We start from the raw sequence: 26,596 nt of genomic DNA, 5'->3' as shown, positions 1-26,596 counted from the left end.
AGCTGTGTCTGTGTAGGGCTGCGCTGCTGCCTTGCACAGCCAACAGCAGATCGCTGGAGCCTGGTGGAGAGAGGAGCGAAGGGGAGTAGGTGGAGCCCAGCGTCCATTCCAGTTCCAAGAGCAGGAAAAGTGGGTTGTTTCTTTTTTTAGGCTGATGGACACTCAATGGGGGCTGATGCCTGATGGAGAGGTTGCTTGGTTGGGGGGGGGGGGGGGTTGCTGATGAGACTGAGGCACTGGGGGGCTGATGAGAGGCACTGGGGCAGATAGAGTGGCTGCTGGGGCAGATGGAGGCACTGAGGACAGATGGAGGCACTGAGGACAGATGGGGGCACTGGGGGCAGATGAGAGGCTGATGGAGGCACTGGGGGCATATGAAGGGCTGATGATCACGAGAGGCTGCTGGGGGCTGATGAGAGGCACTGCGGCAGATAAGAGGCTGCTGGTGGCAGATGAGAGGCACTGAGGGCTGATGGAGATGCTGCTGGGGGCAGATGAGAGGCACTAGGGGCAGATGAGAGGCTGCTGGGGGCTGATGAGAGGCATTGGGGCAGATGAGAGGCACGGGGCAGATGGAGTGGCTGCTGGGGGCATATGGAGGCACTTGGGGCAGATGAGAGGCACTGAGGGCTGATGGAGAGGCTGCTGGGGGGCAGATGAGAGGCACTGGGGGCAGATGAGAGGCTGCTGGGGGCAGATGAGAGGCTGCTGGGGGCAGATGAGAGGCGCTGGGGGCAGATGAGAGGCGCTGGGGGCAGATGAGAGGCACTGGGGGCAGATGAGAGGCACTGGGGGCAGATGAAAGGCACTGGGGGCAGATGAAAGGCTGCTGGGGGCAGATGGAGAGGCACTGAGGGCTGATGGAGATGCTGCTGGGGGCAGATGAGAGGCACTAGGGGCAGATGAGAGGCTGCTGGGGGCTGATGAGAGGCATTGGGGCAGATGAGAGGCACGGGGCAGATGGAGTGGCTGCTGGGGGCATATGGAGGCACTTGGGGCAGATGAGAGGCTGCTGGGGGAGATGAGAGGCACTGAGGGCTGATGGAGAGGCTGCTAGGGGGCAGATGAGAGGCACTGGGGGCAGATGAGAGGCTGCTGGGGGCAGATGAGAGGCTGCTGGGGGCAGATGAGAGGCGCTGGGGGCAGATGAGAGGCGCTGGGGGCAGATGAGAGGCACTGGGGGCAGATGAGAGGCACTGGGGGCAGATGAAAGGCACTGGGGGCAGATGAAAGGCTGCTGGGGGCAGATGGAGAGGCACTGGGGGCTGATGGAGAGGGTGCTGGGGGATGATGAGAGGCATGGGGCTCTGAGGTCTGATTGGGTGTCATTCATATTGGGGTCTGAGCTGAGGTCTGATTGGGGGTCTGATTTGAGGTCTTATTGGGGTCTTATTAACATTGGGGATCTTATTGGGGCTGTTAGCTGAGGTCTGGTTAACATTGGGGGTCTGATTGGTGATCTGACCTGAGGTATAATGAAAAATATGTTTTTCTTATTGTCCCCCTCTAAAACCTAGGTGCATCTTATAGGGCGAAAAATACGGTACTTGCTTGCTCTTCGCGATCCCCCCGCCCTTTGCGTACACCGTGCGCCGTGACATCACAAGGAGGCACTGCAACGATAGGGTGAGCCCCAGTGTCCGTCCAGTGCCCACTTTCATCCCTGAGCCCAGCTGCCCAGAGCACTGATCCTGAGCCTGCTGGAGTCTTCAGAACTGTAAGTATTTACAGTAATTCACTGTAAGCTATTATATATATATATATATATATATATATATATATATATTAGTTTTATGTGAGTAAGGATGCTGGGTGGTTGGAGAAGGGGTGGAGGGCTGGATGGAGGGGTTAGTAGTACAGTACTATCTGCACATTGTAAAAAAGTGATCTGCAAAATATTATATATGTGTCAGAAGTTGTGCTTTTTTAAATTAGTAGAGCAATGATGCAGCCATTTTATGTCATACTTTTGTGCTGATTCTTTTTTTTTTCTCCTCTATATTAAGAACACTATAGTCACCAGAACCACAACAGCTAAACGTAGTAGTTCTGGTTTCTATAGTATGTCTCTGCAAGCATTTTAATGTAAACACTGCCTTTTCAGAAAAAAAGGCAGTATTTACATTACTGCCAAGTAACACCTCTACTGGCCACTCATCAGACGGCCGCTAGAGGTGTTTCCTAGTCCAGTGTTGCACAACGTGCAACACTGGCAATCACGCTAAACACTCCTCATAGAAATGCATTGATTCAAAGCATTTCTATGAAGCCACGCATGCGCAATAGTCTCCCAATACTTCCCTATGGGAAAGCAGTGGGTTGGCTATGATATATTCACACACTACACATTCTTGTGCATTGTATTGATGAGGTGATCTGTAATACACTCACAAACTGCACATTGTGTTGTGGTGGAGGGCATGATTGCATGCTAGGGTGTGGGAAGGGGGGATCCAAAGTTAAATCACTACATTAGTAAATGTTTGCTGGTTTTATGTAACTCATTGTCATATTTTGTTGTTCAATACATTTTACAGTTGGTTTCATATTGATAAATATGGAGAGTAAAAAAAAACCTTTAAAGAGAAAGGTGGTGCTCAGAAAATATGAGAAAAACGGTCCAAAGAACTTGAGTTAGCAGGAAACTTAATTGTGTCTGAAATCGGAGAGAAACGATTCAGTATACAGGTTGACTCCACACAAGCTGTTGGAATTGTAGATCAAGCAACAGCAGTTGCGAGATATGTGCAAGATGATGCCATTTAAAGAGCAGCTTGTGGCGATTCTCCCTGTTAAAGATGCTACAGGAAAAGGATTTCACAAACTTCTAATGTCCTGCTTTGATGTACTTGGATTAGATTTCCAAAAAATTGCTGATGAATCATTTGATGGTAGAGCAAATATGAGGAGTGCATATGTGGGACTACGTGCACAGATTGCCCAGGTAGTGCCAGATTTGGTTTATATATGGTGCTATAGTCATATCCTTAACCTGTGTGTCTCAGATTGCTGTCAAGTATTGGAATCGAAAAAAATTCTGGTCTCCTAAATCGCTTTGCAACCTTTATTGGAGACTCCCACAAAAGAATGAATATCTGGAAAGACCAACTAGATAGAAGACATGGACAGGAAAAACTTTTAAAGTTACAAAAAATTGGAGAGACAAGATGGTGGGCAAAAGAAAAGGCTCTTAACTGGATTTTTGGTGAAAAACATTCTCTTTATTTAGACACCCTTGAAGTTTTATATGTAATTTCCCAGAGTAACTTGTTTGAATCGAAAACCACTTCTGAGGCCTCATCCCTTTTTCACAATCTTTGTCAGTTTAGGATTATCCTTACAGCAAACATATTTTTACAGGTTGTGGATGTTATAGGGCCAGTTTCAAAATATCTACAAACCAGTGGCCTTGACTTCAAGGTAGCATGGCAAATGGTCGAACGTTCAGTTGAGCAGAGAGATTTTCAGAAAATAAGCAATTGGTCATGGATTCCCACTACTAGGATCCTCGCACTTTTCAGAAAATTGGGACAGATCCCAAAGTGCTAGATGGAGGGGCACTAGAGAGAATTTCTAAGTTAGCCAAAATAAATGAATGTTATCTCAAAACTGAATTAATAAGTTTTGCCAACTTATTTCCAAGTCTTACAGGCTATCTTTCTAAAGATGAGACACAGATGGAAATAATTATTGATGAGGATGATGAGGAGGAGATTCATGACTGGATTCCACCTACTGACAAACTAGGTAAGGTACAAAAGGAATCAAAGTGCAGTTCTTGCAAGCAGTGCTTTCTTTGCTGTCACAGGTTGTTGTTAAAATACAACCTTTATTCTGCAGCTTATGAAAATCTTTCTATCACCTATGAGTACCTGTTGACCCTTTCTTTTACACAAGTGTCATGTGAGAGACTGCGAGCCACAATGGGACAAGAACAGCTTGATGCTCTAATGATCATGTCAGTGGAGTGAGATCTTCTGGAACAGGTCCAGTTTTCAGATATATTGGAAATTATTTGTCAAAGTTCTTCCTTGATGAGGTGTTTGCTAACCGTTTGATCAAATATTTAGTTTAAAAGTTTTATACAGATATTTATTTCTCTGGCTTCTGTATTTTGTGTATTGTGTCCATACAAAGTTCATTTGTTAAAATTGTAGATTTTATTTTTGTTAAACATCATTTTTTGCTATTACAATTAAATTATATTAAACCACAGTGTATCATATTTGTCTTGCTTCATAACATAAAAATCTGTAAAGAAAAAAAAAGGAAAAGCTGGGCGTGGACGGTGAGCTGATTGGGTGGTGCAATGGGCCACTTGACTGGATTTGCCCCCCAGGACTAAGGCTGCCAGCCCTCCCCTGGTCCTAATAAAGTGCAAGCCGCCAGCAAATCATCCATAGGAAGATGGATCAGAGACATTATTGTGTTTGCTTATGTGCAGAGAAATCTTCAGCTCCCTTCTGGAATAATAGCTTATTCTACTAGGGCGGTATTATTTTCATGGGAAGAATCTACATCAGTACTCTAGACCAAATCTGTAGGGCAGCCACATGGGCAAGCCCTATGACTTTTTGCAATCATTATAAATTGGACATTCTCAAGAACCAGGATTTTTCCTTTGGCCGCAGGGTCCTGTTGGCTTTGTTCCCTCCCTAATGTGAATTACTCTGCTAATCCTCCTGTAAGCGCCGTTGTGGAGGCGCCGGGGATAAGACAAAATTACTCTTACCAGTAATTGTTTTTTTCAATAGCCTCCACAACTGCACTGGGATCCCCCCCTTTCCTTTTTTCTTTGATTTTGCCATCCTCAAATGATGTCAGTTGATATTAATACTTTATTTTTTTTTATTTTTTGCATCACTTCTGTGTCCTCTCTTATTGACTGAATAGGTAAGGGGAGGAGGCCCTTTAAATCATGTGCTTCTGCCTTGTTTCTTGTTCTGGGGGCAGGGACACCCTTCTGTAAATGCCATTGTGGAGGCTATTGGAAAAAAACAATTACCGGTAAGAGTAATTATCTCTTTTCTGCTGCTGAATCCATATTCAAAACTCCATCAAGAGTTTCCCATTGACTTTAATAAAAAAATAAAAAAACTTGACCAGGTCCATACCTTGTACAAATGATACCACCAAGGTCGTGCCACTGACTTTCACAGTTCGGAGGAAGAGGCAGTGGTGAGACCGAGCCAACAGCGTAGCAAAAGAGGGAGCAGTGGGCAAAAGCAGAACACCCGCCGCCAAGAGACTCCGCCTGCTACTGACCGCTGCCATCTTGGACCGAGCACCCCAAAGGCAGCTTCAAGGAGTTCCCTGGCATGGCACTTCTTCAAACAATGTGCTGACGACAAGACCCGAGTGGTTTGCACGCTGTGCCATCAGAGCCTGAAGCGAGGCATTAACGTTCTGAACCTTAGCACAACCTGCATGACCAGGCACCTGCATGCAAAGCATGAACTGCAGTGGAGTAAACACCTTAAAAACAAGGAAGTCGCTCAGGCTCCCCCTGCTACCTCTTCTGCTGCTGCCGCCTCGGCCTCTTCCTCCGCCTCTGGAGGAACGTTGGCACCTGCCGCCCAGCAAACAGGGGATGTACCACCAACACCACCACCACCTCCGTCACCAAGCGTCTCAACCATGTCACACGGCAGCGTTCAGCTCTCCATCTCACAAACATTTGAGAGAAAGCGTAAATTCCCACCTAGCCACCCTCGATCCCTGGCCCTGAATGCCAGCATTTCTAAACTACTGGCCTATGAAATGCTGTCATTTAGGCTGGTGGACACAGACAGCTTCAAACAGCTCATGTCGCTTGCTGTCCCACAGTATGTTGTTCCCAGCCGCCACTACTTCTCCAAGAGAGCCGTGCCTTCCCTGCACAACCAAGTATCCGATAAAATCAAGTGTGCACTGCGCAACGCCATCTGTAGCAAGGTCCACCTAACCACAGATACGTGGACCAGTAAGCACGGCCAGGGACGCTATATCTCCCTAACTGCACACTGGGTAAATGTAGTGGCAGCTGGGCCCCAGGCGGAGAGCTGTTTGGCGCACGTCCTTCCGCCGCCAAGGATCGCAGGGCAACATTCTTTGCCTCCTGTTGCCACCTCCTCCTTCTCGGCTTCCTCCTCCTCTTCTTCCACCTGCTCATCCAGTCAGCCACACACCTTCACCACCAACTTCAGCACAGCCCGGGGTAAACGTCAGCAGGCCATTCTGAAACTCATATGTTTGGGGGACAGGCCCCACACCGCACAGGAGTTGTGGCGGGGTATAGAACAACAGACCGACGAGTGGTTGCTGCCGGTGAGCCTCAAGCCCGGCCTGGTGGTGTGCGATAATGGGCGAAATCTCGGTGCAGCTCTGGGACTAGCCGGTTTGACGCACATCCCTTGCCTGGCGCATGTGCTGAATTTGGTGGTGCAGAAGTACATTCACAACTACCCCGACATGTCAGAGCTGCTGCATAAAGTGCGGGCCGTCTGTTCGCGCTTCCGGCGTTCACATCCTGCCGCTGCTCGCCTGTCTGCGCTACAGCGTAACTTCGGCCTTCCCGCTCACCGCCTCATATGCGACGTGCCCACCAGGTGGAACTCCACCTTGCACATGCTGGACAGACTGTGCGAGCAGCAGCAGGCCATAGTGGAGTTTCAGCTGCAGCACGCACGGGTCAGTCGCACTGCGGAACAGCACCACTTCACCACCAATGACTGGGCCTCCATGCGAGACCTGTGTGCCCTGTTGCGCTGTTTCGAGTACTCCACCAACATGGCCAGTGGCGATGACGCCGTTATCAGCGTTACAATACCACTTCTATGTCTCCTTGAGAAAACACTTAGGGCGATGATGGAAGATGAGGTGGCCCAGGAGGAGGAGGAAGAGGGGTCATTTTTAGCACTTTCAGGCCAGTCTCTTCGAAGTGACTCAGAGGGAGGTTTTTTGCAACAGCAGAGGCCAGGTACAAATGTGGCCAGCCAGGGCCCACTACTGGAGGACGAGGATGAGGAGGAGGTGGAGGAGGATGAGGATGAAGCATGGTCACAGCGGGGTGGCACCCAACGCAGCTCGGGCCCATCACTGGTGCGTGGCTGGGGGGAAAGGCAGGACGATGACGATACGCCTCCCACAGAGGACAGCTTGTCCTTACCCCTGGGCAGCCTGGCACACATGAGCGACTACATGCTGCAGTGCCTGCGCAACGACAGCAGAGTTGCCCACATTTTAACGTGTGCGGACTACTGGGTTGCCACCCTGCTGGATCCACGCTACAAAGACAATGTGCCCACCTTACTTCCTGCACTGGAGCGTGATAGGAAGATGCGCGAGTACAAGCGCACGTTGGTAGATGCGCTACTTAGAGCATTCCCAAATGTCACAGGGGAACAAGTGGAAGGCCAAGGCAGAGGAGGAGCAAGAGGTCGCCAAGGCAGCTGTGTCACGGCCAGCTCCTCTGAGGGCAGGGTTAGCATGGCAGAGATGTGGAAAAGTTTTGTCAACACGCCACAGCTAACTGCACCACCACCTGATACGCAACGTGTTAGCAGGAGGCAACATTTCACTAACATGGTGGAACAGTACGTGTGCACACCCCTCCACGTACTGACTGATGGTTCGGCCCCATTCAACTTCTGGGTCTCTAAATTGTCCACGTGGCCAGAGCTAGCCTTTTATGCCTTGGAGGTGCTGGCCTGCCCGGCGGCCAGCGTTTTGTCTGAACGTGTATTCAGCACGGCAGGGGGCGTCATTACAGACAAACGCAGCCGCCTGTCTACAGCCAATGTGGACAAGCTGACGTTCATAAAAATGAACCAGGCATGGATCCCACAGGTCTGTCCGTCCCTTGTCCAGATTAGACATTAACTACCTCCCCTTAACCATATATTATTGTACTCCAGGGCACTTCTTCATTCAATCCTATTTTTATTTTCATTTTACCATTATATTGCGAGGCTACCCAAAGTTGAATGAACCTCTCCTCTGTCTGGGTGCCGGGGCCTAAATATATGCCAATGGACTGTTCCAATGTTGGGTGACGTGAAGCCTGATTCTCTGCTATGACATGCAAACTAATTCTCTGCTGACATGAAGCCAGATCCTCTGTTACAGGACCTCTCTCCTCTGCCTGGGTGCTGGGCCTAAATATCTGACAATGGACTGTTGCAGTGGTGGCTGACGTGAAGCCTGATTTTCTGCTATGACATGCAGACTAATTCTCTGCTGACATGAAGCCAGATCCTCTGTTACGGGACCTCTCTCCTCTGCCTGGGTGCTGGGCCTAAATTTATGAAAATGGACTGTTGCATTGGTGCCTGACGTGAAGCCTGATTCTCTGCTATGATATGAAGACTGATTCTCTGCTGACATGAAGCCAGATTGTCTGTTACGGGACCTCTCTCCTCTGCCTGGGTGCTGGGCCTAAATATCTGACAATGGACTGTTGCATTGGTGGCTGACGTGAAGACTGATTCTCTGCTGACATGAAGCCAGATTGTCTGTTACGGGACCTCTCTCCTCTGCCTGGGTGCTGGGCCTAAATTTATGAAAATGGACTGTTGCAGTGGTGGGTGACGTGAAGCCTGATTCTCTGCTATGACATGAAGACTGATTCTCTGCTGACATGAAGCCAGATTCTCTGTTACGGGACCTCTCTCCTCTGCCTGGGTGCTGGGCCTAAATATCTGACAATGGACTGTTGCATTGGTGGCTGACGTGAAGCCTGATTCTCTGCTGACATGAAGCCAGATTCTCTGTTACGGGACCTCTCTCCTCTGCCTGGGTGCCGGGGCCTAAATATCTGAGAATGGACTGTTCCAGTGGTGGGTGACGTGAAGAGTAGAGAGCAGGAAAAAATATATACAACCATAACCACCGGAAAAGAAGGTGTCCGGCGCCACGCACCCCTAAATGTATAGTAGTAGCTGATGGAAGCTGTTATACTGTAAATGGAGCTTGCTAGTAATAGATAAAATAGAGAACAACTATGCAGATATAGATGTATACAAAAAAGTACATGAACAGACACAAAGGTGTAGGATACACACCCTAGATGGAGGGTCTGATAATGATTCCTCCGTGAAATTGCTTCAAATAGCAATAAACTCCACAATATATTCAAACTTACTTCACCAGGGAGGAATCCAATAGGATAAAGCTCAAGACACCTACTGGATATTCCCCCCTCGCCTGGATCGCAAGTAGAATGATATTTTTCAGGGTTTGGGCCCTTCTGAATGTTAGGCCTGGCACTGGGGGAAGTATATGTTTTAAAATAGGGTCCCTTTGTAGTATGCCCCAATGTTTCTTCATAATTTGCCGGATTGCAACATGTTTTACATTAAATCTTGTAATCAGATTAAACTGAGTCTTGTTCTCGGTGTTAGTGTTTTTATTTTTATTTATTTTGGGTTGGAGGGTGTCGATTTGGCGAAGTGACAGAGATCTTTTCTCAGATTCTTTAATTAGAGTTTTGGGGTAACCTTTTTCAGCAAACCTTTGACATAAGGAGTTTCGTTGTTGCTTTAGGGTCTGGTTGTCAGAGCAATTTCTCCTCAACCTCTTCATCTGGCTAAATGGTATGTTGTTCTTCCATTTCGGGTGGTGGCAGCTTTTATAGTTAAGGTAGCTGTTCGCGTCCACCTGTTTAAAGTGAGTTTTAGTGATGATCTTATTGTTTTTTATGCTCAAATGAATATCCAAGAAGATAGCTTCTCGGGGGTTGTGCTCCAGGCTAAACCCAAGGCCCCATTGGTTTGTATTTAGATTTTTTACAAAGGATACTAGCTCTTCAACATCCCCTTCCCATATAAAAATAATGTCATCGATATATCTCTGGTAATAACGGATTTTCGGGTGAGACAATAGACCATGGTGTTCCTCAAAAAGGCCCATAAAAAGGTTTGCGTATGATGGGGCAAACTTCGTCCCCATCGCAGTCCCTTTTTTCTGAATATAATACACCTCATTAAAAGTAAAAAAATTATGATTTAAAATAAATTCAATGGCATCCAGTAAGAATTCTTTTTGCTGTTCTGGCATGGACGAATCCTTCCCCAAAAAATGTCTAACAGCTGTAAGTCCCAGATCATGCTGGATATTGCTATACAGGGAATTTACGTCTAAAGTGACAAAATTATAGTCACTCTTCCATTTGACAGAACTTATTAAGTTGATCAGGTGGGTTGTATCTCTCAAATAGGAGGGTAACTGTGTTACAAATTTCTGGAGGAATGTATCTACGTATGCTGATAAATTGGTTGTGAGGGAGTCGATACCTGAAATGATCGGTCTTCCTGGTGGGTTATGGAGGGTTTTATGTATCTTTGGTAAGAAATAAAATTTAGCTACAGTAGGATGGGCTGGGGATAAAAATTGTTTTTCTTTTTTATCAATGATACCTACAGAAAAGGCCATCTCTACCAGTTTGGTAAGTGACTTTTTGAACAAAGTTGTAGGGTCATTGTCCAAAGTTCTATAGTAATCCTGGTCAGATAAGATTCTCTTAGATTCGGCTACATAATATTCATGGTCCATTACCACAATACCGCCCCCCTTGTCAGCATTCTTTATTATTATGTCCTTATTTTTCTTCAAATTCCCAAGGGCTTTTCTTTCCCTAGGGTTTAAATTTTTTGTAGTATTTTTCTCTAGTGAGGAGAGGGTTTTAAATTCATCTAGCACTATATTATAATAGCTCTCTAAATGGGGCCCTCGGCTCTCAATAGGATAGAATGTTGACTTCATCTTTAGGTGAGATGGTAAGGGTACCTGGAGGTCTATTTGTTGGGTAGACACTGGCCCAGATTCTTGTAGTGGGCTCTCTTGTGTGGGTGCACTATTCGTCTTTAAAGCAGTGTTGTTTGTTGGAGTGGATTGGCTGGTCAGATCCTTCATATAAAAATGTCTTTTAAGGGTAAGCCTACGTATATATTGATTCAAATCTACAAATAGTTCGAAGGGATCTGGTTCATTGGACGGACAAAATGAAGACCCTTACCAAGCAAATCTATTTCATCGTTGGTGAGAGTATAGTTTGAGATGTTGAAGATCCCCTTTTGTGTTTCTCTGTTGATTGGACCGTTCTCAGGTGATTCCTTCGTGACGGTATTACTTACTTTCCTATCGGACTCTTCTGAGATTTTGATTTTTTCTTTGTGGGGCCGTCTAGATTTTCCTCCTCGAGTTCCCCTATATCTTTTTTTGTTCTTTTTTTGGAGTGTGATAGAGGAGTGAAAAAGTGGGTTATCTTTATGTTCTTTGTTGGATTCTCTACTGTGGACTCCTTTGGACTCAAAAAGGGGGTCAGGAGTTGCAGACTGGACAGGACCCTCCTGGTCGGAGGTGTGGAATTCTGTGGGGTACTTGATGGGGATAGTAGTCCTAAAAAAGGACTCTCTGGGAGGCTTGGTGGTAAAGCTAAAAAAGGATCTAAGTGGGTGGAGGAGTTAGAATAGGTAGAAATGTTAAATGATCCACTAGGGGATGTAGCTTGTATCTTGATGACCTGGTCATCAGGTGATGAAACTGGTTGTGCAGTTATTGAAACTGGTTGTGCAGTTGAATTGGGTGTGGAGTGTATAGAGAGGTTTTCCAAGACTGTGAGTGATGGGGGTGGACTAGTATTAGGATTTTTAAAAGTTTGTTTTAAAGTATCGTTAGTTCCAGGGGGGGATAATGATGAGGGACAAAATGCTGCCCCCTCTGGTTTCTCGTATGGGGCGGTTGGACAGGATTGTGTACTTGGTCTGACTGATTTGGTTACTAGTACAGCCTGAGCGTAACTGTTTTTATTGGTCTCTATGGGGGTCTTATTCCTCCAGGGGTTCCCGAATTTTGTATTATAGAAAGTCCTGGTTTGTTGTCTCAATCTAGTATTGTTTTCACGAGGTGGTGGAGGGGACCATCTTTCCCTCCTATTCTCATTCCCATGGGATGTTGACCCATACATATCCCCACTTGGGGCCAGGAGGGGCTTATTCCTTATACGGTTTCCGTTCCCATGTTCTGATCTGGTCTAGTCTAAAATCTCCTATGTCCCTCAAAAGTTTCCTTGATTTGGACCTAACCTCATTGTATTCAAACCGTCTAAACGTCTCCTGTTTGAGGAGGTCCAATGCAGTACTAGATGTTTTAGATAATAAAAACTTGAGTTTCTTAGCTAATTGTACAGCAATGGACCTCCTTTTGCAAATTAACAGCTTCAGAAAATTAGTAGAACAAACATCACTGATACGTAGCCATTCGTTTTTAAAAACAATGTCCTGCATAAATGTAGGTTTAAGAGATAGTCTCAGGCCCCTTGGTATCAGTCCAAGGTTGATATAATAAGATAAAAAGAGCCAATCTATCTCACTGTGGATGTAGTCTTTGATAGTTCCTTCGATGTCTGAATTTCTTTCAGGGTATTCCATCTGGGTGACGTGAAGCCAGATTCTCTGCTATGGGACCTCTCTCCAATTGATTTTGGTTAATTTTTATTTTAATTCATTTCCCTATCCACATTTGTTTGCAGGGGATTTACCTACATGTTGCTGCCTTTTGCAGCCCTCTAGCCCTTTCCTGGGCTGTTTTACAGCCTTTTTAGTGCCGAAAAGTTTGGGTCCCCATTGACTTCAATGGGGTTCGGGACGAAGTTCGGATCGGGTTCGGATACCGAACCCGAACATTTTCGGGAAGTTCGGCCGAACTTCTCGAACCCGATCATCCAGGTGTCCGCTCAACTCTACTCAAGATATAAAAAATATATTGAGGGTATCTGCCGATTTATCTTCTGAGAAATTTTAAAAGTGTTTTTGTAAAATATATTTTGTATTAGTATTCCATTTAATGAGAGATAAAATTAAAAGCTACGTTTTAATTCACAGCACATGCCAAAAGAAGACCAAATGAAATAATTTACTGCTAATGAAAACGTTAGGCATGTGCTGAGAGGTCTTTTTTGTAATTGTAGAAAGTGGTATGGCACTTCAGCCCCATTCACTTGAATGAGATTGAGCTGCGCCTAGGCCACAATACTGATGTATGATAACGTCACTGGCCTAGGAAAAGGCCTAAACCCTCATGGAGTGCCGCAGCTGATCGGTGGGAGTCCCATTAGTTGGACCCTCGTCGATTTGATATTGATGACCTATCTTGAGGACAGGCCATCAATATCAATTTCCCAGATAACCTTTGTAAGTTATTAGTAATTACAATCTGAAGAAAGTAAAAATATAAATATTGAAATGCTATGTACACCTTTTGGGGGCCATTTATTTTTTATTGCATTGTACTGATTTTGAGCTACAAATATTTTTTTTCAATTGGTCTTTATTAAAAATGTGGAGCCCTTTTTCTGTACATAGCCAGCTTAAGTGTTTATGACCTGTTAGTAGTTTACAAATAAGGTTTATTAGATGACCTGCAAAAAGTGAAAGTACCAGTCACACAGTTAGAAAAACAGTTAACCCTTTGTGACGGAACAGCTCAACAGCCAATTGAAAATATAAAAAAGCAATCATAAACAAAAATTGCCTCCGAAGGTGTACATAGCCTATAATCGCCGCAGTGATTTCATTGTGGTAGGAGGCCAGGAAGTCAGTCATCCCTGATTTTTCCATAGATGTTCAGAAGAATCGTCAGAAGTTTGCTGCAGCTAAATGGATTTTGAAAGCCAAGCAACTGTAACAGCGGCTGCTGTGCGCCGCTGTTCCCCTGCTCACGGCCGTGGTACCGGACGCCGTGTTCAGCGGTGATCTGCTGCCAGTGCTGCCCCATTCACCGCTGCAGTCCTGAGCTCTGTCCTTGTAGGTACTGTTCTGCGATCCACTCCACAGTTTTCTTTCAGCCCTGGCCACAGCATGCTTGCTGCTTGTTCCCTGCAGCACTTTAAGGGACGCGCGCGTCACTTCCTTTGCTTTATGGATTAGACCATGTGACTTTGCTGACCAATTCTAGCCCTCCTGCACATATATAAATGGCTCAGCCCACTTCCCAGATGCCTCAGTGTCAAGGTCCTTGTGTCCTGCTAAGGTTGCTGTTATCTTTGCTTGTGTACATGACTCGTGCTTGTGTTTCTGGACACCGCTACCTGTTTTGATCCTTGCCTTGACTCTGTGTACTTGTGCTGCCTGTCCTGACCTATTGCTTGTTTGACTTTGCCTCTGCCTCATCCTTTGGTCCTGCGTTATTGCTCCTGGTTACGACTTGGCCTGTTGACTACGTCTGTACCTCTGGTGCCTTGCTCAGGTACCTCCTTGGTCTGCCTGGACCAGCTGCCTCGGGTGCCAATCCTCCTCAAGAGGTTGCGACCTGGTGTTCGCCTTGGGAAAGTCTATCCCCACCATCAGGGGTACTGTGAAGATTGAGGGGTTCACTTCGACAACGCTCTTAGAGCAGGTAGGACACATGGCACAGTAGGTTCACACCCGCTGGTTCGTGACATCAACTTAAATAACCCATGCTATACCCTGCTAAGCATTGGGTTCTCAAGGACAATCACTCGCATTTCTCTGAAAAACCTGAAGATGTAATTTGTTGACTGCAGCACACTTGATCCTTTGATGTCCAGGCAACCTAGCTACTTATATATGCTTTGCTCTGTGTTCCTGGGGTTGCTTCCCCTGGCTATTATTCTTGGTTGTATCCTAGCAGTGTCAGCTGCTTTCCTTGGGGCCGCTGAGTATTCCTTTTCAGTCCTTTATTAATTATGTTTTGATGGTAACCATGTGCTGGGGTGCCACCACTAATAAGCAGAGTTGCTATTGCTTCCTCCTTTTTTGATGTGGAGGGCGTACATATTCTTACCTAGCCCTCTTCCAATTTGTGTAAGGTGGTTTTATTTGCTCCCTCGTTGAGAGTTTAATGTGGTGGTTATGAGATATAAACCTCTCTCAGATTGGGTGGGTTTGGGATGTTAATCTGCTAAGTATTCTGAGGTATTTGCTTTATTTACTATTTGTTTTTTCCCCTCCTCTCTTTCCCCCAGCGCAACCGTCTTTCCGTGGATGTGGCAGTGTCCTCTCCAAATGGTTGATTTACAATTCAAAATACTATTGTGGAATGTATGTGGTCTCAATGATAAAGTCAAGAAAGTCCTAGTTTTCAATTTCTTGCTCTCCTATACCCCACAGGTGTTCTTTCTACACAAAACCAATTTACAGGGTTCTAAATTTCCAGCCCACAAGGGTGCCTTTACACGTGGCAGAACCACTAACTCTAAGGCCTCTTTCACACGGTCGTCATATTTTTGGCCCGGATAAGAGGCGGGTGCGTTGCGGGAACACGCGCGATTTTTCTGCGCGAGTGCAAAACATTGTAATGCGTTTTGCACTCGCGTGAGAAAAATTGCACATGTTTGGTACCCAAACCCGAACTTCTTCACAGAAGTTCGGGCTTGGGATCGATGTTCTGAAGATTGTATTATTTTCCCTTATAACATGGTTATAAGGGAAAATAGCATTCTGAATACAGAATGCATAGTATAAGGCCCCATGCACACGGCCGTTGTTCACGGCTGTGTGCGGGCCGTGGAACCGCGGCCTGGATCCCTCCTGAGAGCAGGAGCGCACGGCGTCACTGGTTGCTATGACGCCGTGCGCTCCCTGCTGCCGGCACAGTACAGTAATACACTGGTATAGATCATACCAGTGTATTACTGTATTGCGGCGGCGGCAGCAGGGAGCGCACGGCGTCATAGCAACCAGTGACGCCGTGCGCTCCTGCTCTCAGGAGGGATCCAGGCCGCGGTTCCACGGCCCGCACACAGCCATGAACAACGGCCGTGTGCATGGGGCCTAATAGTGCTGGAGGGGTTAAAAAATAAAATAAAAAAATTAACTCACCTTCTCCTCTTGATTGCGTAGTTCCCGGTCTCTTCTTTACTAGCTGTGGGCTAAATGACCTGTGGTGACGTTAGATCACATGCTCCAATCACATGGCCCATCACCATGGTGATGGAGCATGTGATCTGCCGTCACCACAGGTACTTTAGCCCACAGCTCATCATTAAAGAAGTAAAGAAGAGACCGGGAACTACGCGATCAAGAGGAGAAGGCGAGTTAATTTTTTTGTAATCCCTCCAGCACTATTATACTGTATTCAGAATGCTCTTACTTTCCCTTATAACCATGTTATAAGGGAAAATAATACAGTGAATAGACTGTCACCTAGAAATCATGTGTGAAAATCGCACCGCACCCGCACTTGCTTGCGATTTTCACGCAACCCCATTCATTTCTATGGGGCCTGCGTTACGTGAAAAACGCAGAATATAGAACATGCTGCGATTTTCAAGCAACGCATAAGTGATGCGTGAAAATCACCGCTCATGTGAACAGCCCCATAGAAATGAATGGGTCCGGATTCAGTGCGGGTGCAATGCGTTCAACTCACGCGGAATACTCGCCCGTGTGAAAGGGGCCTAAGGAGGGCATTTTGATAGAGGGTGCGGTGGGCATGGTTAATAGATCAGCAGAGGACAACCTTTCCTTACAAAAGAATATCACTCTAGACCAGGGGTAGGCAACCTCCAGCACTCCTAGTTGTGAAACTCCAACTCCCAGCGTGCATACTTGCTTTACTCTTCTCAGAACTCCCATAGAAGAGAATGGAGCTTGCTGGGAATTGTAGTTTCACAACATCTGGCGTGCCGAAGGTTGCTGACCCCTGCTCTAGACTAAGTGACAGGGGCTATTAAAGGGCTGAAGACAGGGCAGTTCCCAGGACCGGACAGCATCCCTGTGGAGGTATATGCCAAGTATTTTGAGGTTCTGAGTCCTCAGCTGTCGCATATGTACGCAGCGGCCCAGAGGGTGGTCAGTTTCCAGAATTCTTATATGACGTTTCAATTGTTGTACTTTTGAAACCTGACAAGGACCCTAAGGAATGTGGATCTTATCACCCCATACTCTTGTTAAGGCTACTTTCACACTAGCAGCACGGACCTCCAGCAGGTTGTTCCATTGGGTGAACAGTCTGCTGGATCTGTCCTGCCGCTAGTGACCGTGTGACTCCGGACTGCCGCTCCATACCCATCGACTATAATGAGGGCGGTGTTCCAGCGGACGCACGGCAGAGCACCGCGAGAGGCTGCCGAAATAAAACTACATGTCCGACATTTATTCCGGCAGCCTCACGCCGTGCCTCCACCAGAACTCCACACCACCACCATTATAGTCAGTGGGGACGGAGAGGCAGTCCGGAGGCACACGGTCACTAGTGGCAGGTCGGATCCGGCAGGCTGTTCACCCGACAGAGCAGCCTGCCGGAGGTCTGTGCCACTAGTGTGAAAGTAGCCTAAATTTGGTTTATAAGATTCTTATAATGCTGATAGGCTGATCACCAACATTGTCCATGACGATCAGTCGCGCATCATACCTGGGCGTTCAACATCCAGTAACATCAGGCGGACGCAGGCGATAGCTCAGATGGGAGTGGGTGAGGGGAAGCAGTGGGCACTTGCCTTGTTATACACAGCAAACATGTTTGACTCTGTAGAGTGACCCTATCTTTTGGAAGTTCTAAGGCGCTTAGGGTTCAGGCCTTCATTCGTCAGCTGGGTCTCTATCCTCTATAGTTGTCCCAAGGCCAGGGTTGTAGTCAATAGCTCACACTCAGTGGCTATTGACCTAAGCAGAAGAACTCAGCAGGGGTGTCCACTGTAGACTTTATTGTTCTCAGTGGTCATAGAACCCATTGCTCTACAACTGCATCAAGATATTTATAATATATTCATTGTCTGGACTGCTGTTTCTCATTTCTTTGTTTTTGGATGTGAATGATCTTATGGCAGCAAGGTCCAGAACTGGAACTTTACAAAAAAAAAAGACAACGTGTCTCTTGTTTTATGCCAGATCCTGTCAATGCTAGTGGTTAATGCAATTTCAGACAAAAAATTACTCCTTCTCCCCAACACTCATGCTGGGTTTACGCAGTGTGTTTTCTTGCAATGCATGCATTTTTACTACAATTGCAACAGTTTTGTGATGTGATCATTGCCGATGCTGTTTTTACTGGTGAAACACATTTATTGTATTTCACCTGTAAGAACCCCAATTGTGGTAAAAAGGCATGCCATTTTTACCATGACAAAAACTGCAACATGTAAATCCAGCCTTATTAAATCCAAAATAATAAATATGCTAAATAAAAGCATAAAATATGCAAAAAATAGTGCCAAAAGTGTTTTACATGGAAGTTTACTTTAAAACATCACAAATACTGCCATCCCATTCACATGCAGAGGAAAATAATTTACAATGCAGCTCAAAGGAGTTTAGGTGTAGGTTGCTGGAGCATATTAATCCTTTTAGAAAACATTTAGCAATGCCAGAGGTTTCAATGTTTTGAATCAACTGTTCCATCCTTCTTTTACCATCTGACCAAGACACAATCTCCGTTTTCCATAGAGTAAAATTGTAGTGGCTTTAGGTCATTCTCTAGTTGAATTTCTTTGCCTTCCATCTGTTGATGCAATAAATATCAATTACTGAAGATGCGTAAACTTAAGTTGTCATAATAAAACAAAATGTATAGCACTTGGTTATGGAGGTATTCCGGTTATAACAAATGATTCCTTACCATCACCGATCACTAGAATAGGAGCCCTGTAACCAGGGGAGCTCCCCTGAAATGGACAGAGCAGCTGGTCGGAAATGAGCATCGCCACTCCATTCATTTCTAAGGGGTGGGGGGGTGGGTAGAGATAGCCGAGATAGTACAGAGCGCCCCTGTTCTTGTGATCGGTTGGGGTCCCTGCGTTACGACCCCCACCGATCTGATAGTTATCCCCTATCCTGACAGAAGGGGATAACTTGTTATAACCAGAATACCTCTTTAACCCCTTAAGGACTGGGTAATTTTTCACCTTAAGGACCAGACTGGTTTTAGAAAATCTGACATGTCACTTTATGTCATGATAACTTTAAAACGCTTTTACTTATCCAAGCCATTCTGAGCACGTCTTCTCGTCACATATTCTACTTCATGACCGTGGTAAATTTGAATCAAAATATTTCATTTTTATTTATAAAAAAAAAATTCCTCATATAATAGTTATTACTTTACATTTCCCATATGTCTACGGTAGTTCATGTTTGGATCACTTTGTGAGGCTCACATAGTAGAAACCACCCAAAAAGGACCCCATTTTAGAAACGACACCCCTAAAGGTATTCAAAACGGATTTTTACCAACTTTGTTAACCCTTTAGGTGTTCCACAAGAATGAATTGAAAATGGATATGAAACTTCAGAATTTTATTTTTTGGGGCAGATTTTCAGTTTTTATAATTTTTTCCCCGCTAACAAAGCAAGGATTAACAGCCAAACTAAACAATATTTATTGCCCTGATTCTGTAGTTTACAGAAACACCCCATATGTGGTCATAAACTGCTGTACGGGCACACGGCAGGGCGCAGAAGGAAAGGAACGCCATATGGTTTTTGGAGGGCAGATTTCACTGGGATAATTTTAATTTGCCATGTCACATTTGAAGACCCCCTGATGCACCCCTAGAGTTGGGTGCATACTATGGGGCTGGCGTACAGTATGCACCCTACGATTTGGGCCCCACAGGGACTGTGCTACGCCTCCCTTGCAGTACAACATTACTGTGCTAATGCGGGCCTCTGGCACGCTAGCACTACAGGTCCTTCTGTGGCATTAATTGGTTGCCAGGTCCCACTGGCCCGACCGCCGCACTCTGAGCCCGATTAATCCCACTGGCCCCTCTCAGTGCCCGTTTTTGAGCCATAATGGCCTGAACGGCCTGGCTCAGTTTCTAGCCTGCCAGGCTCTAACTTTTAAGTTTTCAGCCTGCTTGGCTCTTAACTGTTGCTTATTTTTTCCTTTAAATTACAGGTGTGGTTTTTCCTGTTACCCTCAAGTTTACATTCCCCTGATAAGTTTTATGCAAATGAAACATGACACGTCGGGATCTTCTTAGGGTTTACCAGGGATACCGGCCATACGAGGGACAGGTATCCGGACGGGGTCGCTCCTTGCAGAGCAAGTACTCCGTATAGGTAGGCAGGGCCTTTTTAGCCCCTTCCTGGCTTTAGGGCCTAACTAGGGAAACAGTTCCCGACTTCTGCCTTTGCCTATAGCAACATATTGATTGACATCCTTTTCGCATGGTATCCAGTTACCACCAGCTCAAAGAATTGGAAGACTCATCCCTTGGAATCCTGACATGGTACCCTCCTGATGAGATCCATTCATCATTTCCATCTTGGGTGGGGTTCAGTTCATTTGCCTTCTGAATATTTGGGAGTATACTGGTTTAGCCTTTGTAGCTAGACCTTGCACACTGTTCTTCTCCCCTAGAGTAGAAACTCAAAAAAGTGACCCCATTTTGAAAACTACGTGATAAGGTGGCAGTTTTGTTGGTACTATTTTAGGGTACAAATGATTTTTGGTTGCTCTATATTACACTTTTTGTGAGGCAAGGTAACAAAAAAAAATTTGCAGTTTTGCCACAGTTTTTATATTTTGTTATTTACAATGTTCATCTGATAGGTTAGATCATGAGCTATTTTTAAAGAGCATGTTGTTACTGACGGGACAATACCAAATATGAAAAGATTTTTTAATGTCTCCATATTCTGAAAGCCATTGTTTTTTTTACTTTTGGGCGACTATTATGTAGGGGCTCATTTTTTTCAGTAGGAGATGACAGTTTGGGGTGCGTATGACTGTTTGATCACTTGCCATTACACTTTTTGTGATTTAAAGTGACAAAATGGCTTTTTGATACCATTTTTATAAAAAAATAATTTTAACGGTGTATACATGAGGGATTAGGTCATGTGATATTTTTAGAGAGTAGGTCATTACGGAAGTGCCAATACCTAATGTATATACTTTTTTTAAAATTTAAGTTTTACACAATAATATCTTTTTTGAAACAAACAAAAAAAAAATATCATGTTTTAGTGTTTCCATAGTCTGAAAGCCATGTTTTTATTTTTTGGGCAATTGTCTTAGGGTATGATTTTTGCGGGATGAGATGACGGTTTGATTGGTACGATTTTTGGATGTGTATGATTGTTTGATCGCTTGCTATTACACTTTTTGTGATGTAAGGTGACCAAAAAAATAGCTTTTTTGACACAGTTTTATTTTTTTATGGTGTTCATCTGAGGGGTTAGGTCATGTGACGTGCCAATAGCTAATATGTATACTTTTTGTTTTAGTTACATTTTACACAATATCTTTTTTGAAACAAACAAAAAAAAAAATCATGTTTTAGTGTCTCCATAGTCTGAGACATTTTTTTTTGCGATTGTCTTAGGTAGCATTTTTTTTTTTTGAGGTATGAGATGACAGTTTGATTGGTACTATTTTGCGGTGCGTATGACTGTTTGATTGCTTGCTATTACACTTTTTGTGATGTAAAGTGACAAAATGGATTTTTGATACAATTTTTATTAGATTTTTTTACAGTGTTCATCTGAGGGGTTAAATCATGTGATTTTTATAGAGCAGGTTGTTACGGACACGGCGATACCTAATATGTATACTTTTTTATTATTTATTAAAGTTTTATAAACTAATGTTTTTGAAACAAAAAAATAATTGTTATAGTGTCTCCATCTAAGAGTCATAGTTTTTCTTTACTTTCTCTTAGGCAGGGTATCATTTTTGCTGGATGAGATGACTGTTGTATTGGTACAATTTTGGGGTGCACATGACTTTTTGATCGCTTGCTATTATACTTTTTGTGTTGTAAGGTGACAAAGAAAGGCTTTTTCGACACTTTTTTTTTACGGTGTTCATCTGAGGTGTTAGGTCATGTGGTATTTTTATAGAGAAGGTTGTTACGGACACAGCGATACCTAATATGTATACTTTTTGCCGAACCACAATACTGGGTGGGTGCTGTGTCCCCCAATGAAGAGCGAGAAAGAGATTTTACTTGTAAGTTATACAAAAATCTCCTTTTCTTGTCCATATTCATTGGGGGACACAGGAACCGTGGGACGTCCAAAAGCAGTACACGGGGAGAGAAAAACCACAGACCCATGGAAGCAAGCATCCCTGGAGGCTGCCCATAATGATAAGAGCCCTGACAACGTCAATGACACAACACCCTTCCCTAGGGTGTGAAGGAAGGACAATTTCTTCATTGATGTGGAAGTCAGAGAAAGAAGGAATGGGAATTGAGAGCAAGAGAGCACCCCCAACTTGGACACCCGTCTGATGGATGTGATAGTCAAACTACCTTCCAGGACAGGAGCCTGAGTGAGATCTCCCGCAATAGCTCAAAGGGAGAAGACAGGAGGGTTGAGAGAACTATTTTCAGATCCCAAGGCGGTGGAGGACGGTACGGAAGAACCGTATGTGCGACTTCTCTGAAGGAATGTTTCCATGGGCACCAGTGAAGCCAGAGGATGCTGGAAAGCTATGTTCTTGTACCCCGGCAGAGGAGGGGGCCACCCGCAGAGGCCACCAATTCATTGCTAGAAGAGTCCACCACCTGACAGAGCTGTGCATTAGGAAAAGCCTGAAAGGGGTTTTGAACCCATGAACACTACATGCAAAGCAAGTGTCTTACCACTGAGCTATAGCTTTAGACCAGTCAGCACAAAACTGAGGGGGAGGCCTGAGACCATCCGCAGAAGCCACGTACCATACTGCCCCAGGTAAGTAGAGCTAACCTTAAAAACTCTACCTGGAAGGGCGATGAACAGGAGCAACTGCCAAGCTAGCACCAGGGTAGGACCCCTACCTGAGGGGGATGTCCCACTGCAGCGACCACGAACTCGAGCATTAGCGAAAAGTTGCACCTGTGGTAGCTAAACCAGCGTGCCAGCATAACCACTTTCCCAGAGAAAGGGGAAGTGGAGGATAGAGAATACGGAGTCAGTGAAACACTCGACTCGCTAGAACGTACTCACCATATATGTGTAATGGTGTACGCACTACGTATTGATGCAGACAATATAATGACCGACTGGAACCGTGGAGAAATCATGGAGATGGGGGTCTCTAGGACACAAGTTATGCTAGGAAACCCCTCGAGAAGACAAAGGATGTTATAATCATGTGCAAAACCAGCACCAGAAAATAAGGATACAATGAGGAATAGCCACCGTCTCTACTGGCGGCACCCATATAGCACTAGAGTAAGAGTATCGGCACCCGCGAGTATCGACTGTTGCCACGCAGGCACCTAGAGCCGTGGCGCAGCTGAATTGCAGCATCTGAAGCTGTTTAGTTATTCCCCCGCTACTGGATCACTTGTGGAAGGGGGTAATCCAACAGGAAGCATGGTGATGTGCAACACTCCGCCTATGGAAGGGTAACGCGACAGTTGGGACCATACACAATGGTAGTGCAATTACCTTACCTATGGAAGGTGGAATGCATACGGCAAGTACTTAAGCCAGTGGTAGGAGGATACTCCACCTATGGAGGGGGGTAATACCCACGGCGAGAACTAGTGCATATGGCAAGTCTTGTACCCTGTGGGAGTGCAATTATTGCACTTAAGTAAGGGGGTAATGCATACAGCACACAATGTAACCAGTGATAATGTTATTGCGCCACCTATGGAAGGGGGTAATGCATATGACAAGTACAGAGGAGAAAGATGTCCTGCTGTGGTCCGCTTGCGCGTAGAATCTCCTCAGAATTTCGCCCCTGGCAGTTGTGGACTGAGGAGAAATGTATATCGTGGCTCACCCGTATCTGATGTATGATAATGGTGCTATATTTTATGGGTGGTTCACCCGTCCACCCAGAAAATGGTTGAAATTAGGAAATGAATAAAATAAGCACTCACCACCTGGTATACTATCAAGAGTTTATCTCTTCAAAAAAAAAATTGTAATTTTTTTTTTTTTTTTATTATATTAGCAACACATATAACATTAAAACATAATTGCATAGATATTGGTGGATGTAACTGATGAATATAGCTGATGAATCTAGCTGATAACTATAATTAATAAATATCGCTGATCTCTTGGTGTCTGGAATAAATATCCTGCCTCAGGTATACCTAATGCATTAACACCATATGTAATAGTAGATAAAAATACACAAATAAATACAGATAAATATAAAGATATCAAAAGGTGTCAAAAGGTATTTCCAAAAGTGTCCATAGTGTGGCAAAACTATTCAAATAGTTCCAAATATTAATTCCAAAAAATATTATTCACAAAAACAAGTGTCGAAGTAAAAATGCTGAAACAAAGTGTCAAGATATTATTCAATATGATGAGAATCCTCGTGCAGTATAAAATATCCAGACAAGCAAATTGAAGACTTAGGATAGATGTTTAAATCTCCTAATATCCGTCAGTGTTTCCACTACTGGCAATCAATATAGCATGGAGGTTAGATATTAATATATGGGGTTAGGTATTAGTATATAGGGGTTGCGTCTGGGGCGTCCCCCTGATGCTCACCCTCTTACCTTCCCCTGCGTGACGTTCGCTGCTTTTAGATGGTCAGCTTCGGTGCGACTCGCTGTGTATCGCCGCTGAATATGGTAGCTGAATATGGTAAAGACGATAGTTGCTTTCGGCGTTGTTTGTTAGTCTCGTGGCCTTCCTCTGACGTCATCAAACCTCATCTGGTTTGCGTGTCATTCTCTCGGCAACTCTCGTGTTAGCTCGCGATGGATTCGAGCCCTACTTCTGATTATGGATAAGTGTATGCGTTGATCCGTGTAGGGAACGATTTGCTCAAAATACACTTTCTTTGGATTCTCTCCTAGGTCTAGATGGGTAGTTGGTCCTCTCCAAATCAGGCCAGACGCGTTTCGAGGGTTAATCCTCTTCCTCAGTGGCTATAATGTGGGATCCAACTACCTCCTCCTTATATAGTATATGGCTCCCAACCACCCACCTAAAACCTGGCACGGATTTGTATTACACATATATCCATTTTGATACTATTCGATATTCCTCTAAAAACCCCCAAGTTCTTCGATTTACATACAATATTCAAAACTATAAGAACAGCACTACTTAATATAACCTTTTTAATAAAAAACTTTATTTATGTGTTATGTAATCCATAACACTCCTCCCCTTGTTTCATTTCGTTAAACCATCTCTCCACTTTTTGATTGTTTCCCAATACATTTTTATTTTTATTCAACGGAGAAGTGAAATGGTATCTTTCTAACAAGACATCCTAATCAGTATTCTGTATGTTTATCTATTCTTAATGTTTTTCATTGACCTCTTTATGGTGACATCTTTATCATACTCACATCAATTTTGAAGAAAGACGCATGCCATTCCCCAAAAAACGCACCTGCGTTTCCTGTGCGTTTTGGCTGCGTTTTTTCCGGAAATCACTCAGAAATCATTCCTAAGGAATTTCACTTAGATGGCACCCTCTCAATATGCTTCCCAATGGATTTGGATATCAGCATTTATCAATATGCTTTTATTATTTTATTTTGGTCTTATTTTCCATTTTTATAGTTGAGGGCACAGAGATTTTATCCTTTATTAGTTCCATAACTCCCCACCTGCTGTGTATTGGAGTACTAATAATATTCTAACTCGTTATACAATTGTGTAGTGTATCCCATTATGGAATATTGTATCCTAGGTTCAGTGTTGTAGTATTGTGTAAGGGAAGGGAGCCTCCCCCCGAGAGAGCGTCCTGGTACTGGTAAACAGCCTAACTCAGGACGCTCGATCAGAGGAAGGCACCCCCCTAACTACAGAAAACCAAACAACTCAAAATCAGAGTTTAGGCCATGGGGAAGGAGTGTTTCGAATTCAAAGATCCGTCTGGATTCTTGTCTCGACATCCTGGCGATATGGTCTCCCCCTCTCCAGTGTATATCCACTTTCTCAAAGGCTGCGAAGACCATACCTCCAGGATTTTTGTTGTGATGTTGTTTGTAATGCAGTGAGAGAGAGTGCTTCTCATACCCGTTTTTGATGTTGGTAATATGTTCACTCAATCTTTTCTTAAGGGACCGTTTCGTTCTCCCCACATATTGCTTCTTGCACTGACATTCAATGATATATAAGATGTTCTTTGAACTACAGGTAAGGAAGTCTTTTATTTTCCATTTAAAGGAATTGACCCTTGATTGGATTTCTATAGTTTTTTTGGGGAATGATGTCAGTTTGCATATACCACAACTTCCACACCTATAGAAGCCTTGCAAGTTTAACCAATTGTGAATCATTCGATTGTCTGTTTTGTACTTAACTGTTGGAGCTACTTTTAAAGATAAGTTCTGGGCCCTTGTATAGGTTATCAAGGGACCCTTACTTACCATGGGACCTATAAGTTTGTCACCCAATAGATGGTGCCAGTGTTTCTTCACAATTGCTTCAACTTGCTTGTGTTGTTTGTTAAAGGGCAGAATTATTCTCAAATTCTCCTCCTTTTTTTCTTCCCCATTTTGTGTGGTGTTTTCCCCAAAAAAGGACTCTCTTTGCATGTTTTTTACCTTTGTCAGTGCTTTTTCTAGTATATTGGTGGGATATTCTTTCTCTAGAAATTGTTCTTTCATGATTCTAGATTCCCTTTCGTAATTCTAGATTCCCATAAGGAGGTCAATGAAAAACAATAAGAATAGATAAACATATAGAATTCTGATTAGGATGTCTTGTTAGAAAGATACCATTTCACTTCT

The 26,596-nt window shown here is 44.5% G+C and overlaps 1 protein-coding gene and 1 long non-coding RNA gene across 2 annotated transcripts in view; one reads left to right on the top strand and one right to left on the bottom strand.

The window, feature by feature from the left end:
• The first annotated feature begins 1,498 nt into the window (after positions 1-1,498).
• Positions 1,499-4,180, top strand: LOC122924070. The gene is made up of 3 exons (XR_006387364.1): positions 1,499-1,717; positions 3,644-3,747; positions 3,841-4,180. It is a non-coding gene; the product is annotated as an uncharacterized LOC122924070 (long non-coding RNA).
• A 13,977-nt stretch (positions 4,181-18,157) lies between these two features.
• Positions 18,158-26,596, bottom strand: part of TBCE (tubulin folding cofactor E) — a 95,796-nt gene continuing 87,357 nt past the window's right edge. The window contains exon 10 of the mRNA XM_044274984.1: positions 18,158-18,438. Coding sequence (XP_044130919.1) covers positions 18,346-18,438 — 93 coding nt within the window. The 3' untranslated portion in view covers positions 18,158-18,345. The remainder of the gene's footprint in view (positions 18,439-26,596) is intronic.

Source organism: Bufo gargarizans, unplaced genomic scaffold, assembly GCF_014858855.1.
Source record: "Bufo gargarizans isolate SCDJY-AF-19 unplaced genomic scaffold, ASM1485885v1 original_scaffold_2196_pilon, whole genome shotgun sequence".
Lineage (NCBI taxonomy): Eukaryota > Metazoa > Chordata > Amphibia > Anura > Bufonidae > Bufo > Bufo gargarizans.
This window is presented reverse-complemented; position numbering and strand designations above follow the sequence as displayed.